Source organism: Leopardus geoffroyi, chromosome D1 (assembly GCF_018350155.1).
Source record: "Leopardus geoffroyi isolate Oge1 chromosome D1, O.geoffroyi_Oge1_pat1.0, whole genome shotgun sequence".
NCBI classification, from domain to species: Eukaryota; Metazoa; Chordata; class Mammalia; order Carnivora; family Felidae; genus Leopardus; species Leopardus geoffroyi.
The window spans coordinates 30,664,723-30,683,759 of NC_059329.1; the positions used below are offsets into that span (position 1 = coordinate 30,664,723).

Genomic DNA, 19,037 nt, shown 5'->3' on the forward strand with positions numbered 1-19,037 from the left:
TGGTAGAGGATAGCCGTGTCTAACCCTGTGCTGGCCTTGCAGGGCGACTTCAGACACAAGTCATCATTTGTGATCTGAGATCTGACGGTGTGGCTGAGGGAGCACACGCAAATACCTCCACCAGAAACTCCTATCAAGAACAGCCCGGGGCCAAGTGCACTTGGACAGAGCTACACACTTGCGCAAAAGCTTTTTGTTTGGCCAAAGTTGACTGCTACTCGTTTCTTACTTTTTAACAAGCCACATAAATAAAAGAAGTTCCCTCCAGCTGGGCCCAGTCATCATAAGGAAAAAAATTCTATTTCACTGAGGCTGATTCCCAGTCTATTTCTGGCCTTGTTCCCACCTGAGTGTTAGGGTCACTGTGAGGCTCTTGCTCACAGAAGCTGGGCTGGGCACCATGGGCCTCTGAAGGCAGTGTATTTGCCACTCACTGACATCAGCTAGGGTGAGCCCCATGAGAGGGGCCACAGGGCAGCCACATAGCACCAGTACTGCAGGACTTGAGAGCATGACCCACCGTGAAACCTTGCAGCTGGAGTTTGAACCAGTCAGTCCAGAAAAGTGGCATTTTATGCAATGACCTTGTTTCATAGTGGCCCACAGTCAGCACTGTACTCATTGTGTCTTAAAGGTTCTATTGATCAGTATTTTAGTGTCCTTCATGGAAAATCTCTTTGGAATTTTATTAAAACAGCTCAGATCAGAAAGATATATTGTTTGTTGGAAGAAGGGATCTTCTCACCTGTAGGAACCCTGCTTGTCCTTTGGGGGGTGGGGTGGATGTGTGGGATGTTCAGTATTTAAAGAAAACCTTCATTTTAGGTGAAATCTGAAATGGTACTAAAATCATGTTCTGCTTTTCTATGGGTATTTTATAAAATTTTACATTCTAAATTTTTGCTAAAGATGTATTTTGGTTATTGAAAAGAAAATTTCTATTTAAACTGTAAATATGTTGTCAGTACAGTGTTAAATAACCTATTTTTTTAAAAATTTCAACTTAAGGTAGGAGTTCCAAACTACTAGTGTTAAATTGGAAGATATCAATGATTAAAGAGTATTTTGACCCAAGAAATCCTCTCAAGGAGGCTTATTGGAACATTCCTTTTTTCCACATAAGTATCAGCATTTTTCACAAGAGAACTTACGTTGGCTATACATCAGATCATTGTTACTTAGGAAACCTTAAAAAAAAAAATTCCAGTTGAATAATGTTAGTATCTGTTTGCATCTCTCCTAAAGACATAAGGAGCTCTAAGGTAGCTTTGAATGGCCTCTTCACTCAAACTACCTGTGCCCAAAGACCACCCAGAACTGCTTAGACATACATGTGAAATGTCAGCCAATCCCTGGACTTGAGTCTTGTGCCCCACTCTAAATACTGGCTACTAACATGAAGGCTGGCCAGCATGCACACTGCCATCTTTAATGCTCAGACAGTGGCTCTATGTTAGCTTTACTGTGTTGGACAGTTCTAAGGTGTACACTTCAGGAAGGGTAGGTGTCCTCCATGTGGCATCTCAACCTTTGGGTCCCCTGTGACAGAGCTCTTTTTGGTTGTGGATGGCTCATGAAACAAAGCAGCGGCTGCTGTTTTGTTTTAAAATTCATTTTACTTATTTGTGTAGTTCCTAAGACTGTCCAGGGCCAAAGGCAGTTCTGAAATCAACTACAATAATGTTTTTTAAGAAAATGAATTCCACTATTCCCTTTGCCATGAAGAAAGCACAGACACCGCAGGTTGCGTCTTGCTTCACAATAAACCATTATGTGGCGGCAGAGAGGCCAGCCTTTTGAAGCCGGTTGGGTAGTGCAGCCAGGGCAGAAAGCCTGATGGTGAGAAAAGTGAAATGCCTGAATCAAGGCCATTTTCTGATTTTGATTTTAAAGTCTTTTTCCACCCAAGACACTGCAGCTCACTGTGTGTGGGACATTAGAAACATCGTTATAAAGCCTTTGTTCTTCAAGAGCAGATGTTCTTTGCCTCAGATATGTTGCTGTGTTAAACTCACAATGTGAAGAGGTTTGAAGAAGGAGCTGCTCAGAGGAGCACCCCCCAGTTCCACTGTGTGCTTAAAGGATGGTTTTTGGGTGGAAGGATGTAGTCATCTTGGTATTAAACTTCAGTGTCTTAGTTTTTTCTACTTTGGGTTTTTTTTTTTTTTTTAATTGAATACTTGAGACTTATGTTGACTTTTCTTTTGTAAGTTATGTGAATACTTTACCATGGGGTATTTGGCAGAAGCAGTGGGCAACTCTTCATAATTGCTTAATGGTACCCATCTTCTTTTGCATTTGGGTCTTGAATGCTTAGACTTAAGACTGTCCCTTCATCTTCACCCCTATTTGGTGGAAAGGGATAGTGTCCCCGTTCTCTGGGAAGCAACACTTTGACTGCCATCTTGGTTGTCATAGTGATAGGGCAGCCTTATCACCTCCCTTCTTATGACCCTAAAACCTCCTATCCTAGTGCCATGTGAACTGGGTCTGACAGAAGCGTACAGTATGGAGTCTGGGAAGTAGTTGCCTAACGTATAAATGTAGGCCGAAAAGGAACATTCATGTGTTTTTAAAATGTGAATGCGACTGAAAACTCGAAGCCTCTACAAGGCTGTTGTGGCCTTTGGTGTGGCTGTTGCTGTACATAGAGACTTGTACTAACACACCTAGAAGTTGGTATTTGTTAAACCTCATTTATAAAAACTTAAAAAAAAAAAAAAACCCTGCCTCATTATTTCTTTCTTATATGCTCTAACCTTGGGTTTACCTCTTTTTCCTAACAGTTTGTTATGCAAATACATTTAAGATGGTATAGTCCCAGGTTTAAAGAGAGACTGCCATCAAGTACCATCTACCTGATCTGGAGATAATTCTTTACTCAAGAACACTGCTCTGTGACTTCCTCTGCCAATGACAACGTCCATGTGTGTCACTGTTCATATATGGGAGAGCTGAGGGGTAGAGCACAATGACATTCTACCTTTCAGATCCAATTACCACATTTATTTAAAAAAATAGCATCACAGTAACCCTGCACTTTTGCTTCTGTAGTCCTGGGATTAAAAAGTGAACTGACTGAATTTCTTCCCGGTCACTCTTGGACAAAACATGAATGGACATGTTTTAAGGTTACCCAATGGCATCAGAAGAAGACACCAAACCCATTCCCCCTCGTGGGAGCAGTCTTTGTGGAGCTTAAGACAAGCCAGCATTAGTGCACGCAGGTCAGGACCCAAGGGGGGACTTTCACGAGCAGGCCTACATTCACACACTAAGAAGGATGTGTGCTGTTAGGAGGCAGACAAAGGGACAGGAACTGAACATTACTGACAAAGGCTTTTTTTTTCCCCCTACAAGGAAAGTTGGGTTTTATTCTTTTTTTTTTTTTTTTTTTTTTTTTTTAAACAGACATTTATTTCTCACAGTTCTCCAGGCTGGGAGGGTTTTATTATTATTAAACATTTCATGTAAATTAAAATGACTACCAGTAAAAACTCTGTGCTAAAAATAGAAATATTCTTTTGAACATAGAAGGCTGTATTTATGTTTAACCTTTTATTCCATTTTAGAAAGCTGTATACTTTAAAAACTTCTAATTTATAAATAAGAATAAAAAAATAATTACAGTCAAACTTTCATCATTAGATACAGGAAACTATGTAGGGAATTCCAAACAGATAACAGAGGCCTGATTTATATAATAGAAAACTCATCTGTTAAGTTGTGTTCCTTAAGGACCAGAATACAGTTTACCAGGATGAACTTGATACTTTCAAATGGAGTAAAGTTAGAATATTTTAAATAGCTAAGACATCTCTCTAATATTTTACAACTTTTTTCATATTTCATATATTCATAAAGAGAAATGTAAAAGATTGGTCAGCCCACACAGGTGAACAGTTACGGGCTGGAATCACAGGAACGTCTCTGGTATCGCACACTAAAAGCTGCCCTCTCCCTGGGGGTGAGGGAAGCGGATCTGCACAGACAGGACACACCATGTCCTTAGAGCTCTTGCCTCCCAGACACTCCCAAACACACGGTTTCAGTTGGCTGTTTTCAGTGGGGTCTTTCGTAGTGACCTCCTGCTGGGGGCCGGGTTATCTTTATTTCTGGCTGGGGACTTCACGTTCCACTGCTGAGGCTGCGGGGCCCTAGGGAAAGGAAAGAGACAATTACTCTGGAACTAAAGATAAAACACTGACAAAAACATTTACCTCAAAAGGAACTCTTGGTAAACTTACGGTTTATCAGGAAGTGATAAACATAAAATGTCATTTCCTTGACACTGGGTTTCAATTTTCTCTGAAAGGGAGTCAGACACAAATTCAGATTTCCTACTCTCAAAAACAGCTAATATATCTGACAAGAAGGGAACTTACCTTTGATTGAAGAAGGCGTCCGTGGTGTGACTATGTAGCTGACTCCTGCTCCAAATGTGACATCATTGATGGTCCCTGGATAAAGGGGAAAGCAGCACCATTAATGAAAAGCCAGTAGGAAATAGACATACATAAAGTCACTGGAGCAAAGCCCTGGAGCTTCTGCTACAGTCTTACTCTGTCATTTGCATCAGGCCCCAAGTGCTGTCAAATCTAAATCCAGGGGCCATATAAGGCCTCAATTAGACTTTTTGCAGGATGAGACTTCGTCTTCCTGATATTCATCCCATCTGTGGTTTCCTGGCCCTCTCCTTGGACCACTCCCTCCTCAGACAGCTTTGCTGACTCCTGTGTACCCACTGTTCACGGCCTCTGGCTCCTCGCCCACCCCATGTCTCCTGTTACTGCCAACACACCATTAACCCCTTCCCCCCCCCCCCCCCCCCCGCAACTTCACCCAGCTCTGACCTCCCTCCGGAGTCCTGCGTTTCCTACTCCCACACTACACTCCCTGAAGACGCTTAGCCAACTCGTTACCCCTGCTCCTCAGCACGGTCCTTCTGAATCTCTTTCCTATTGATGGTCTGTCCAAGCTGGGAATGGGAATGCCAGGTGGGAAAGCTAGTAACGGGTCACGTCCACCTTCCTCCTATCTCCTCTTCCACTCCAACTTAGCACAGTGGTCTCCACCATGGCCTCCCCTTCCTCCAGTTCCCCCCTGGGAGGCAGGGAGCAGAGTGTGGGAACAGACTTGAATCAGACTTGATCGGAATTCTGGCTCTGGGTCTTACTAGCTGTGTGAAATTACTCTAAAAACCTCAAGTTTCTTTATCTCCAAAATGGGATACAGATGTACCTGCCTCAGGGTTGTCGGGATGAAATGAGATTATTTACGTTAAGTTCTTAACACAGTACTTGGCACAAGGTCAGTGCTGAAGAAAGGCTAACAATTATGTAATTTATTAGCAGTTATCCCCTATGTCACTAAAGTTTAAAGATCTGGTGAGGTGGCTGCTCTGCTTACGCATCCTGATGGCTCAGTGTTCTAGAGGAGGCCTCAAATCTAGCCTCTGTGTAAGCTAGACATAACAACCTCTGTGTGAGTCAGCCCCAAGCCACCCTTACCAACCCACTTGCTATATTCCCACACTGTGGGCCACCGTGTCCGATTATCACTGTTCTCTCCCTGGCTCCGGTCTGCACATGCAGTCCCTGCTGCCTGGAACTCATCCTGCTGACAATGCCAGTCACTTGAGACCTGGGTGGTGACACCTCTCCCAGGGACTTGCTCCCTCCTCTGTCCTGTACCATCACACTTGTTGGGGATACACAGCACAGGCTCAACAACTGGCTGGCTGTTGGCTATCCTGTCAGAGGCTGCGTACCTCCCACAAAACCAATTGCAACATAAGCTTTCTCCCCCCACACTGTAACCTTCTTAGAACACCAATTAGATCTTTCTAGTCTGTTTTAAAGTCCACCAGTACGTGTGCAGTGCTATGTGTCTGTGAACTACTTAAGCTATGTTAACTGATAAGAGATCTGTATTTTCATCATGGTGCCACTCAGCTCAGTTGTGCTCATTCCTATTTCTGGGAGGCCTCTTCTCGTGCTGCGGTTCAAACTCCCTTTCCTTACGTGCACATTCTGTTTCCAGTTTGGAAACCTGAGCACATCCAGGCAATAGGCAGTGGTTTGGTGGCCCTCAGATTCCCTGTATACATCGTAAGCGCTTAGAATCAAAAGCAGGAGCATCTTTGCTGCCCGAGTGACAGCAGTAAGAGGGACTTGCTGAACTCCGAATAGATTTCCACTTAAGATCTAGCTCTGAAAATGACTCATTTCCATTTAGCAAAGCCACTTTGCTAATGCTGAACACCATTTTTCCTCCTGCTTCCATAGAGTGGAGGCCACTTCCTGAGAGTAACCCCACCTAAGAGTTGTCAACAGAATTTGTATTTATAAACCACAGAACAGACAGAACTGAGTGTTTTTACATGCTCTAATAATTCCCAGGAAGGAGAACTAATGGGAGATCCTCCTCACGTATTCCTTCCTGGTTAAGAATAAGGATGGCCAGGAATTTTACATTCAAGAGAGTAGATAAAGAAAAAGTGCTCTGTCGACCTGGGGACACCTGAGACGGCTCCATGCACACAAATCCAAGCAGATTTAATGCAGCAAGCCAGGCTTTGCTGCTGAGGAGCTCAGGCTGCTAGGAAACCAACCAAGCACTGAAATGAGAGGCTCGTGGGGATGAGTGGAACTAAAACGAGAGGCATTCCCCATTTCTGGGGCATATGGTTCCTAATGCCAAAATAGAAGTACTCAGTGCCTCTGAACCAAGAACAAACAATATACAGAAAACTTGTCTGTTTCAAAGAGGTTGAATTTTTCACATATATAACATTATATCTGTTCCATAAACAGGACCCCCAAATTACTGCTTTTAATGACAAAAGCAGTCCTGATTCAGTTGTCATCAGAGGACGGGTGGGGCAGGAGTTCTGCTGGTCCGTTCATCTCCTGTAAAAGGAGGACCTGGATGGAAGCTCTGTAACCCACTAACTAGTTAGATCACAGCATCTCAGGTCCTAGACCCTCCAGGCAAGTAGCCAGAACACATTATGTGCTCAATCAACTCAAACTGACTGAACGCCTGCTCCTGGGCTGCTCCATTACCAAAGAGAAGAACACATGTGCTCATCCAGCAGTCATGGGCACATCCAGCTCATCCAGCACATGGGGCATGTGCTCATCCAGCAGTCATGCCCCAAGAGCAGCAATGCCAGGGCAGAGAGGCTGTAGGACACAGGGACTGCAGGCAGGAAACCATCGCCATTCAACCTGGCACTTAACATCTCTCTCACTCCTACCATGTTGCAGGCACAGTGGCAGCCCAGTGAGTAAGCTGCACAGGACAGCTTGTATAACCATAAGGACAAATGAAGGAGGACGGCTGTCACCGAACAACAACGTGGGGGGGGGGGGGGAGGGGGCTGCCACCACCCTCTCCATAGTTGAAAAATCCACGCATAATTTCTGACTCCCTCAAAACTTAACTACCAATAGCCTACTGTTGATCAGAGGGAAGCCTTACTGAGAGCATCAACAGAGAATTAACACATATTTTGTATGTTACACGTGTCACATACTGTACTCATAATAAGGCACGCTGGAGAACAGAAAATGTTAACAGAATCACATGGAAGATACGTTTACTGCACTGCACTATAAACAATCTGCACGTACGTGGACCCTTGCAGCTTAAACCTGCATTGTCCGAGGGTCTGCTCTATGTAGAGGCAAGGTGAGCACTACTGAGGTGGTCAGAGCGCCGGTAGGGGGCGTCTCATCTCACTTGTAGAGTCCAGGAGGCTTTTTGCTGGAGGGTAAGGCAGTGGCTACTGGGGAAGGGGAGGCTGAAGGTGAGGACATGGCGCGTAAACACCCTCCTGTCAGGAAGGAGGGGGTGCGTGCAGGACCCAGACACCACTGCCAGGGCTGATGTGCAGAGGACAGAGGAGGTGGTAAGCGAGAAGGCATGAAGGGCACCGAGACACGCCTGGCAGGGCCTTGCATGCTGCACTAGACTGCGGACTATAAAGCAAGGCAGTGGGACAAAGTCCTCTCACTTCTACTTTGAAATAAAAGGAAATAACAAGATTAGGAAAACCACCCAACGGGGTAAGACAGGCTCTCCACATAGCTGGCAGTGGGTCCTCAACAGGCCACTGAACCCGAAGGCTTGGCTCGCTCCACAGCTGATCTCTGTGACATACACAGCGCCTGCCAGGGCCCACACGTGACTGCCACCCAGCAGGGCTGCCTGAGGCCGGCAGGAATATGCAAGAGGGGCACTGTCCAGGGAAGCTGTGCCTCAGCTTCCCTGTCTGTCAAATGAGGAACCTCACCAGGTGGTTGGGAGTTGCACTGAGTTCATATGTATAAAAGCATTTAGAAGAGCGCTCGACATTCAGCTAGTGCTCAGTCTATGGAGTTACTGCAATTATCACGAGACGCTGTCTGACAATGCACTACAATGTGGTTGACCATGAGGAGCACCCTTATCTAGTAAAAGATGTGTCTCACAACAGAAGGAGTCCTACTGCAGCTCCAGCAGACACACTGTGACCACAGGAGATACTCAGCAGGAGCTGGCTTATTCACGTGAGAACTTACTCTCAGGGGTGCTGATCGCTCGTTTCGTTACATGGTCAACAGCTCCGCTGGACTCCTGCTCCAGGCTGTAGGAAGTTGCTAGGATAAAACAGTATAGTTTTATCTGTCCCAAAACACCCGAACACAATATCAAAGGGCAAAACAACCAAACCAGGAAAAATATTAGCAAAATACCTGATGAAGTTATTATCCCAAATAAGGTGTTCTTCTAATGAGGTGATTCAGAAAGATACCAAAAATGATAAACCTGAGAAACAATGTCCATCTCCACTAGGAAATTAAAACCATAACCAGTTTTGGTCTACAAAGCTCAGCAAAGAAGAGGGAAAATTGGAAAACCAGTGTTTCTAAGAAGGAAAAAGGACACTGGTGTACCTTTGCTCCCACCAGTGTACAATGTGGAGTGAATGACAGAAGGCAGTCTGGGGCTTTAAAAATGTTCATGGCCTCTGAGTGCTGGGAATTAAATCCTAAAGATTACATATATATAAGGATGTTCACTGTGACATTACTTACTTCAAAAAATTGAAAAACACCTATATTTCCAAGAATAGGGTAATAGTAAATAGGTTCCAGTACTTCCGCAAGATAGAAAACTACAAAGCCACTGGGAGAAAAGATAGAAAGAAAAGTTCATGGAAAAATGTTCACTGTTGTTGTCAGTATGTGCAGAGAAGTGGATTACAAACCAGAAATGCACACTAAGATCACAACTTAAATTTTTTTTCTTAAGTTTACTGAGAGAGATGGAGACAGTGCAAGTGGGGGAAGGGCAGAGAGAGAGGGAGACACAGAATCTGAAGCAGGCTCCAGGCTCATCAATGTCAGCACAGAGCCCAACATGGGGCTCGAACTCATGAAACCATGAGATCATGACCTGAGCCAAAGCCGAGAGTCAGATGCTTAACCGACTGAGCCACCCAGGTGCCCCTAAGATCACAACTTTATAAATAAGGCCAAAGGCATGTGTGTGTGAGGAATAAAAAGACTGGAAGAATTAACACCTTACTGCTACAGGTGAGTTTTTACTTCACTCTCTTTTCCAAATCTCTTATAAATATGCACTGTTTTATTACCTAGAATCCCAAATCCCCAAAGTTGTTTGTTTTAAAGATAAGAAAACAGAGGGGCGCCTGGTTGGCTCAGTAGGTTAGGCATCCAACTTCGGCTCAGGTCATGATCTCGCGGTTCATGGGTTCAAGCCCCGTGTTAGTCTCTGTGCTGACAACTCAGAGCCTGGAACCTGCTTTGGTTCTCTGTGTCTCCCTCTCTCTCTGCCCCTCCCCTGCTCGCACTCTGTCTCTGTCTCAAAAATAAATAAACATTAAAAAAAATTTTTTTTGAAGATAAGAAAACAGAAATCATTTTGAAAGCAAAGAAAGGGAGACCTGTTCTGTCTTTTCATCTGTGTGTTCACTGTGTCTGCGATACAAAACCCCACACATCTACCAGCCCCTGGAGCCACCCTGGGACTTGGGACTTACCACGATGGCACATTTTGTCCAGGCTTTGAGAACTCAAAGGGAATGACAACCCTCCTGTACTCCGACTCCGGTGACTGCTGTTGGACTCCACAGCCTTCTTGACAGAATTCAGGATTGCGATGGTGCTCAGGGACATGCGCCTGCAGAGGAAAACAGGCCACAGGCATGCAGAGGAGGCTGAAAACACTGGAGTGACTGCCCTCTGCCTCTTGATTGTGCCCTCATCCACACCCATTTCAGATTTGAGTGAGAGGAGCCTGGAGGGTGTGGGTGAAAACGCCCAGTGGGGAAGATACAGATACCACGGAGAAGGTGGTGAGAGGCAGGGGTCCCTGTTACTGACACACCGGCTCCATACCTGCCTTTGGGCATAAGTGTCTTCAACAGCCCTGTCTCTAGGGAAGAAGGCAGAGGCGGTGCCTGGCCAGCAATCGCCCTGGGTGTTGAGGGCTGGCTTGCAGCAGCGGGCACAGCAGCACCTTCTTGGCCAGCCAGAGCTGGCATTCCTTCGAAACTCGGAGCAACCTGTCAGGGAAGATAAAGAAAGACTATTTATCTACTGACACTTTTATTTATTTATTTTTAAATAGAACCTTTACATGCCCTGAGTAAGTCCATAAGTAATTTATTTTAAAACCATGTCAGCCATGGGCACACAGAACGTTCTCTCCAGAAACAGTTGAGGCAGATGTGGTGTTAAAGAGAAAAAAGATTAAGTTAGTTTGTCCTAATCATTTTTTTTTTTTTTTTTTTTTAATTTTTTTTTTTCAATGTTTATTTATTTTTGGGACAGAGAGAGACAGAGCATGAATGGGGGAGGGGCAGAGAGAGAGGGAGACACAGAATCGGAAACAGGCTCCAGGCTCTGAGCCATCAGCCCAGAGCCCGACGCGGGGCTCGAACTCACGGACCGCGAGATCGTGACCTGGCTGAAGTCGGACGCTTAACCGACTGCGCCACCCAGGCGCCCCTGTCCTAATCATTTTTTAATGCAGCAGATATGTCTGGATTTCTCAGAGAAGTGAGCACACTATGTCTGAAAATGAACAGCAGCTTACCTAGAAATAGCCCAAGTGACATTCTGTCCGAAACAGGGGCACACAGGAAGCAGGACCATAAGTGAATGGAGACACCTAGGGGGATCTGGTTAGCTGTGATCACTATAATCAGATTAAATAACTCGACTACCAGCTTGCTTTCTGGGTATTCACGTACTTCCCCCAAGTATTACTATGACTTTCCAGACAAGTTCATGTGATCCGGCCATGAGGGAAGGGAAGCCTCCCTGATCGAGCGATCTGCATGGCACATGTGGCAAAGGAACACGCAGCAGTCCCGAAGGTCTCAATCACACCAGCCTCAGCTTGTGTGTGGGTTTCGAGAAGCACTGGGAAAGCTGGTGGCAGAGGGAAGACTGTGAAGGTGGGCCACCCCGCACCTGCTCTCTGTGCACCTGCCGGCCCTGTAAGCCGCCCCACTCACGTCTGCCAGTCTCGCCAGCTCCTGCTCCTGGGCTAGCTGTTCGTTGTACTTCTTCATGTCGTACTCGAGCTCCGACGCCAGCTGCTTGTCTAATGCAAAGAAGTCCTTGATTTCATCGCGGTAATCCTGCATCACCTCCTAAAACAGATCCCAGAGGCACACTTTAGTAAGTTTTCTTAAATAAATAAGCTCTCCAACCTGACCTGACAAATATTAATACGAACAGGAAGACATGTGTTGCGGAACTATTTCTAGTACATCAACCAACAAGTTAAGTAACATAATGGTGTTTTCCCAGGAAATGCCAACCATGCATGTATTTACCACACAAGCCAGTGAGCTCAACATGAGACATTAACTATTAGTTCTGATCTCTTACGGAGCTTCCTGCCTATCTGCCAATTAATAGGAAATTTCCCAGGTTCCTGATGAAGGACAAAGGACAAGGAATCACACAATCTTTGCCTAAAGCAGAACTTACAACAAAGGCACAGAACTGCCACCAATAAGCTACCGCCTTTCCATTCTTGAAGGCTGGGATGGGGATGGTGACATATCTAGGTGGTTGGGCTTGGCTCTAAGTCAAGGATCTAGTTTAAAGGGTCTTGTAGTGTCAGGCCCCTTAGAAATTGAAGCCAGAGGTTATATGGGCAGGTAATACATGGCACGTCCTGGTGCAGACAGGGCCTCTGGAACACGTTACAGAAAGCAGTGCAGTGTAAAAGTTGCTCATCTATCTGTCCACACTAGCTTTCTGAGAGGACTGCAACTATCTTTGTGTCTTTTGAAAATAGGACAGAAAACCTTTTATCATATGAATGTAAGAACATTCTCAGGTCTGAAAAGGGGCTGCCAGGGACCAGACCTCCTTGCCAAGAGAAAGAAACCACTTCACCTAACAGTGCTAGAGGGAGAAGCTTTATCGTAGCCCCAACTGCAAGGGAAGTCCCAACAAAGGGAAGGAACTCTATGAATGCTTCCAGCTGCCACCAAGAGAGGGTTGCCCAAATGAGACGAAAGAGTGGCCAGAGCTGCTTGCACAGAAGGCTGCCAATGCACATGTGCCACACTGCTGGAGCTGGAGGAGGGCAGCTATGTGGCCATTCTCTGGGCATGTGCTCAGACAGGAGAAAGACTCATTGTTCAGAAGCCTTTCAGCAGTTTATTGAGGGTCTAAACTCCTTTCTTTCTGAACTTTAAAACAGGGCAATAAAAGTATAAGAATAACTGGAAGTTGTCATTTTTTCCCACACAATTATCCTATCTCTCCTACCTTAACTTTCTTTAAAGAGATATTTGAAGAATTTACATTCAATGTAATTTGGTGGTAGCCCTTATTGGCAAAAAAAATTTTTAGCATTTTTTTGGGGGGAAGAAAATGGCATAGTGTAAACAGAGAAAGGAAAAAATGTTGCATTTATTTCTGATCGAAAAATTTTGCCAGAAAGGTCAGGGGCCTCATTTATATCTGCACGGCAAGTCCACTTATCTTGGGTGCTTAGACTGCAACCTTTGATGGCTTTGGATTCCACCGGTGATGGCAGCCCAGCCCCATCAGTGCTCCCCAAGACCCACTGCTATTTCCTGATGCAGAGGAAGTGTTAAAGGTAAACACCCCCAAATTAAACATGATGCCCAGTCACTTTATCCCTCACCAGAATGAACTAAGATGATACCTTTGTACCTTGACCCTAGCTGAGAAAGCTTTCAGAACTAAATCTCAAAACTGGCATCAAGGACACACATGCTCAGTACAGTGGGTCAGCCCTTCATAAACTCAATTGCATGAAAAAGGCAAGAACTGGCTTCTGTGGAACCTATGGTCAAACTCTCTCTCTTCTCCCCCACAGTCAAAGGCCTGTCTGGCTGGTCTAGTTCTAGAAAAATGTGAAGCTGGTTCTGTAGCAGTTTGAGCTCCTAAATTCACTGACCAACTGCACCATCATAACTGCTACAGATTCTGACTACTGAGCTGGAGAAGGGAGAAACCCCAACCACAAAGCACAAGGTCATCTTTTACCCTGAGATAGGTCATGAGTTCCCGCAAAGCTGGGATCTTATTTCTCTCTAGCACAGTCTTCAGGGAGATGATAATTGGAATAATATTTTCTATGAAATTCTTCTTCTGAACCTGTAGTAACACAAACAAAGGCATGTTTTAGGTGGATAAATTTCTGAGACAAAGGCTTCTCCTTGACCTAGTTCTTTCTGTACAGCCAATCTAGGGTGCTACAGAAGCTTCTTATTTTTTTATTATGATACTGGAGATTGTAGAGGACCCAGCACCTTTGTCCTGGAGACTTTATAAGCATTACCTCAAAACACTCTGAAGGATTTGTGAAGGAGGATGAGGATGAATGCTATTCTTACTTTCTAAACAAGAAGCGGGAATTAGAAAAATGTTGAATAACTTGACAACAAGCTCCAAATGTCCATACAAATCCATCTCAGATGCATTCCATTCCTCCACTCAGGAGGAATGAAAATGAGCTCAAATCTGGCTACCCAAAAGAGACATTTTTTTTTTCCTGATGTGAAATGACAAATAGTTGAGAACGGCAAACATGAATCAATTTGGTATCTCTCTCTTTTTGTGTGTCTAAACTTTGCACACATTTAGAAAAGGGTTATGTATTTATATAGTACCTGATTTGACCAAGGCTTCAAATTCTTTACCATGAATGGTCATTAGCCACAAATATTTTGTAATAAATCTCTTAGAATTAAAAATAATCATTATAACAGCCCTCATATGTGGTAAGATTTATCATTTTGAATCTGACAAGTATTCTTTTTCCTCTCATTTATACTCACTAGTATAGGTTCCTTCCTTGTAAATCACTATTTCTAAAAACGTCTTATCAGAGTTCCTGAAATAGAAGGGCAATTGGTAGAGAAATAAACAAATAAATATGAGTCTGAGCAGATGGTTAAGTATAGGGATAGTCTTAAAAAGTGGTCTAAGTGAATTCAACTCAATAAATGTTATCAAATGCCTTCTCTGTACCAGACACAAAGCTAACCCCTGGGGATGTAGAAACGAAGCCAAGAATTCTTGCCTTCAAGCTGCTTCTAGACAAGACTGTGTGCTCTGATGTGTGGCATGGTGTGACAGCTGGCAGGATGGTGAGGGATTTATAGACAAGGGATGCCTAGAGAGGCAGGGGCTTCTTTTGAAAAGATGTAGGAGTTTGGTGGCAGGAAAGGAGGACAGGGAGGGAGAGGCCCTGCAGGCAGACAGATGGGCAGCACACAGAGACACAACGGCAGAAGCGACGCTTTCTACCCAAGGAACCAACAGTGACCTGGATGGGATGGTCAAGGAGGGGGGCGTAGAGACGGGAGGCGCAAGGGCGGAGGGACACCCAACAGCTCTGTGTGTCTTGAAAAAGAATCAGGATTTTACTCAGAAGATGATTGGAAGCCACCAAACGACTGACTAAAGGTAGCATTAGTGGGCTATAACTTAGATGTGATAAAATTTACCCATGTTAAGTGAACACTTTGATGAGTCTGACAACGGTACAGAGGTGACTAACCAACACTATCATCCACATAACCACCTGTAATCTATCACCCTGAAGGTTCCCTGCTGCCTTTGCAGCCAATCTCCCTCCAGTCTCTTTTAACCAGGAAGATAAAATGATCCAATTTGTCCTTAAGAAAGACTTTTTGCTGTGGCAGCAAAGTGGTATACAGCCTGGAACAGAAAGAAACTAGAGACATAAAGGGTGCCAGAAATGGCACCAGGTTAAGTGTGTGCAGAACTGGTTGGAATGGGGTAGAGAGATGGGTTTGTGAGATAAAATATATAGGATCTACTGACACACTGAATGACATCAAAATCTATTTCTTTGAGGTCCAAAGTTTTCAGGGCTCAGGTGGGAAATAGAGCCTAGTAATTGAGGCCAGGTGTAAGAACTGGGGCCTTGTGACTATGGCAATTTAGCACTCCCTTAAATCAGTCTGATCCCAGTTTTCACACTCTGGCCAAAGGAAGCATGCACCTGGCATGCCAGACTTCAGGTTCCCTAATGGACAACTTGGTAGATAACAGTCTCCTTCTCTACAGTAGAGACTGTGGGAAGAGAGACAAAGAGGAGGAAGAGAGGAGTAACTCTGTTTTGCCACAGTAAGCCTGAAATGTCTGTGGCACATTCAGGCAGGCAAGTGGGATGTGTTCAGGCCATGAGAGAAGTTGGAGCTAGAAACACAGAGGCAGAAACATCATCACTGGGGTGCATCTTAAGGCCATGGGTGAGAATGAAATCTGGATCTGAGGTAGACCACCAGTAGTTAGGGGGCGGACAGAGAAGCATGGGCGTAAACAGGCCCATTTATGGAACAACAAACTCACTTGTGAGATGAGCCTCTTCTGAGCTTCCTGCATGACTGCATTGGCCAAGGCTGTGTCATCTTCTTCCATAAGCAGGTCCTTATCTGCTTTAGATCTCATGGCCAAAAGCTTGATCTCCTTTGAGCTGAGGACCTCAAATGTATCTGAGAGCAACTCACTGGCTTCCATGTCCAGTGGCAGGATGCCGTCAGCAAAGCATGCTGGAAAAGAGCACAAAGATCAGCCCCTGAGAAAAAGTCCAGCCCCAGGGTGGGGGAAATGTATCCCACAGAGCTAGGAGGGCTCCTCTTGGCTTCAAGGTGGGTGTCTGCATTGGCACAGCTGATGTCAAAGAAAGCAAAAATGGGGTCCTCCCACAGCACGAGGGTCTCATTTGCTGCTGGTCTGCACTAGCCACACAGTATTTCATTTGGAAACATATACTTTATCCCAAACACACCAGGCCTACCCAAAATACTAAGGCAGATTTTAGAAGTGATATTGAATCGCTGTTCATCTGTGAAGTGCTCCAGAAGAAACTTGTAGATTTTCATTCGTTTCTGCTTGTTTGTCTTCCCCTTCAGTGAAAACAGCCGCTTCTCTCTATAGCAAAATGGGACAATTTTATCACACATCACATGGGCAAGGGTACAAGGACATTACTTTCTACAGCATTCTACAGCATCCTAAAAGCCGTCTACGCAAGGCTTACATAAGTGCACAGAGCAGATGACAGTGCTTCCCAGAGGCACCTCCTTTAGGATGCTACTTGCATGGGTGAACTGCCTGGAGTCACTGGCCAAGAGAAGGAAGGCCACCACAAGGAATGCCGGGGCCGTGTCCGTTCACCCAGCCCTTCCCAAGAGCTTCACTAACCTCTCTGACTGGGGGAATTTGTTATACTTCTCATGCTTCTCATAGTTATTGAAGTGGAAGATACACTCAATGAAATGCTGGAAGAACATGACAGGATTCCTCTTCAGTAACAGGTGAGCCAGGCAAAACTCCCCAAAACTGCAAAGAAGGAGGAAACAGAAGAAAGAGACCTGTTTGCGGTTTGCAGACAGTCTCTAAAATTACATAAGAATGCTGAGATGTGAATAAGAGAAAGGGATATGTAATCTATCCCAATACCCAGTTTCATTCAGATCAAAAGCAAGATACAAATTTAGCTTCTTTTGTCTGTCCTTGCTCAACAGCCTCCTTTTTGAATCCAAGGTCAGCATAAAGGCTTTTTCTACAAGGATTCCTTTGAAAATTCTAACAAGGTGTTATTATTCAGCTACACTTCAAATGTGGGAGAACAACCAACTGCCCCCAAATTGCTCTTTTAAGCAAAACCCTGTGGTCCTCATGGCTGATGCAACAACAAACCACTACCAAAAAATGAATATTTGGCTTCCCCACCCCACTTTGAGGTTTGTTGCCCACAATAATGAGCAAAAACCTGTTTTAGTAACTGGGACTTTTTCAAGAATTGGGATTAATTACAAGAGCCTCAGAGTTTGGGTCAGCACAGATAGTGAAGGGCTCTCACTGAGCTTTGGACTCATCAGCAAGCCCTGGGCACTCTCCTTTCTCCTGTGCCCCCAAATCTTGGAGAGGCATCCAACATGAGATACTGATGTCACCAGCACCGCACCCACCTGAAGAGCAAAACACTAACAGTTTCCAAAGTCAAATGGACATGGACAAAGGCAGGCTATCTAACTACAGGCCTCGGACAGTTTGTTTAGTAGGGGAGAGAGTTTGCCCAGGGAACAGTATGGGGTGGTGCAAGGCTGGCTCTGATCCATTCAGATTGTGCAGACAATTGTCTTAATTTCATTTCAGAGATAAATGCAATTTCAACCTGCACAGGGGCACCACTCAGTTCTCAAGGGTGGGTGGTAGTGACAGGGATGACCCAAAACAATTCTTGGCTTTGGAATGCATAGGACTTGCAGGAGATTCACCTTCCCCTAATGATCCTTCTGAGGCTAATATTAAAATCACTCTGGGGGTGCCTGGGTGGCTCAGTCGGCTGAGCGCCCGACTTCGGCTCAGGTCACGATCTCGTGGTCCGTGAGTTCAAGCCCCGCGTCAGGCTCTGGGCTGATGGCTCAGAGCCTGGAGCCTGCTTCTGATTCTGTGTCTCCCTCTCTCTCTGCCCCTCCCCCGTTCATGCTCTGTCTCTCTCTGTCTCAAAAATAAATAAATGTTAAAAAAAAAAAAATTAAAAAAAATAAATAAATAAAATCACTCTGTATTCAAAGCACACCATCAATTAAAACTTAAAGAAGGTAGTTCCAAAAACGATGTTGAAGTAAGCCTAGGTAAAAATTTCACTGTAAATAGCAGCACTTTATCTATTCATTCACCCAGGATATAAGGGAGCAGCCTGACATTCTGAACCCAAAACAAGTACAACTCTGTATCATAAAGGGAATCTCCCAAACAGAATTTCACTTAAGGCCAGCTAGAAGCACCTACTGATCTAGGAGCCATTTGTGACCACCATTAAGTAAACAAAAACTATTCCCCCCAAAACAACAAGATGTCACTTTCTGCAGTGTTTTATTACGGTTAACCTTCCACGGCACAGCAGTTCTTACAACTACATGCATTTTCTCCTCATATTTGAAGTCATTCACATGACAATAAGATCAGACAGAATCCAGGAACTCTTCTGCAAGAAGAAGGGCTGCTCTGAGCTTGAACTTACGGGCTTCAACTTGATGTCAAACATTCCTCTACCCGGGAGTTCAGGTCAAGAATACATACTGGGAGAGGGAACTAACTGGTGGGCAAGATACTGCAGTCTACTCCCTAGTGAATAACTGGCTTAACCAACTACACAGATAAATCTAATAGTAACATAAATTATGCAAAGGATTCACATGCTCAGGGCTGGAAGCAGAGTGAGAGGGCTCTGCATCATGAGAAGCCAGAAACCACAGTCAATGGGGTAACATCCAGCACTAATCCTGCTGCTGCATTTACTGGGGCTTAAAAGGGTACATTTCATCCCTGACTGGATCAAACTCACAGATCTTACTAGCTTGACAAACTGGGGAAGAGAGACAATTCTGCATTTTTTTGTTTGTTTGTTTGTCAGCTGTAAAGTTAAAAAAAATGAGCAGTCCAAGCAGTGCTTCCTGGAGCATTCCTTTAGAGTGGCAGATGGCA

General features: G+C 44.7%; 2 protein-coding genes across 7 annotated transcripts in view; one reads left to right on the forward strand and one right to left on the reverse strand.

Moving 5' to 3' along the window:
* Positions 1 to 2,137, forward strand: part of JAM3 (junctional adhesion molecule 3) — a 123,702-nt gene extending 121,565 nt beyond the window's left edge. For both annotated transcript variants that reach the window (XM_045483529.1, XM_045483528.1), the window contains one exon: positions 43 to 2,137. In XM_045483529.1, coding sequence (XP_045339485.1) covers positions 43 to 78 — 36 coding nt within the window. In that variant the 3' untranslated portion in view covers positions 79 to 2,137. The remainder of the gene's footprint in view (positions 1 to 42) is intronic.
* Position 2,138: 1 nt separating this feature from the next.
* Positions 2,139 to 19,037, reverse strand: part of NCAPD3 (non-SMC condensin II complex subunit D3) — a 68,671-nt gene continuing 51,772 nt past the window's right edge. For all 5 annotated transcript variants that reach the window (XM_045483518.1, XM_045483522.1, XM_045483521.1 and 2 more), the window contains 11 exons: positions 16,746 to 16,883; positions 16,339 to 16,472; positions 15,891 to 16,090; positions 13,554 to 13,664; positions 11,534 to 11,671; positions 10,410 to 10,576; positions 10,052 to 10,191; positions 8,568 to 8,645; positions 4,386 to 4,460; positions 4,248 to 4,308; positions 2,139 to 4,157 (listed from right to left, as the gene is read on the reverse strand). In XM_045483518.1, the coding sequence (XP_045339474.1) occupies positions 4,049 to 4,157; positions 4,248 to 4,308; positions 4,386 to 4,460; positions 8,568 to 8,645; positions 10,052 to 10,191; positions 10,410 to 10,576; positions 11,534 to 11,671; positions 13,554 to 13,664; positions 15,891 to 16,090; positions 16,339 to 16,472; positions 16,746 to 16,883 (1,351 nt within the window). In that variant the 3' untranslated portion in view covers positions 2,139 to 4,048. The remainder of the gene's footprint in view (positions 4,158 to 4,247; positions 4,309 to 4,385; positions 4,461 to 8,567; positions 8,646 to 10,051; positions 10,192 to 10,409; positions 10,577 to 11,533; positions 11,672 to 13,553; positions 13,665 to 15,890; positions 16,091 to 16,338; positions 16,473 to 16,745; positions 16,884 to 19,037) is intronic.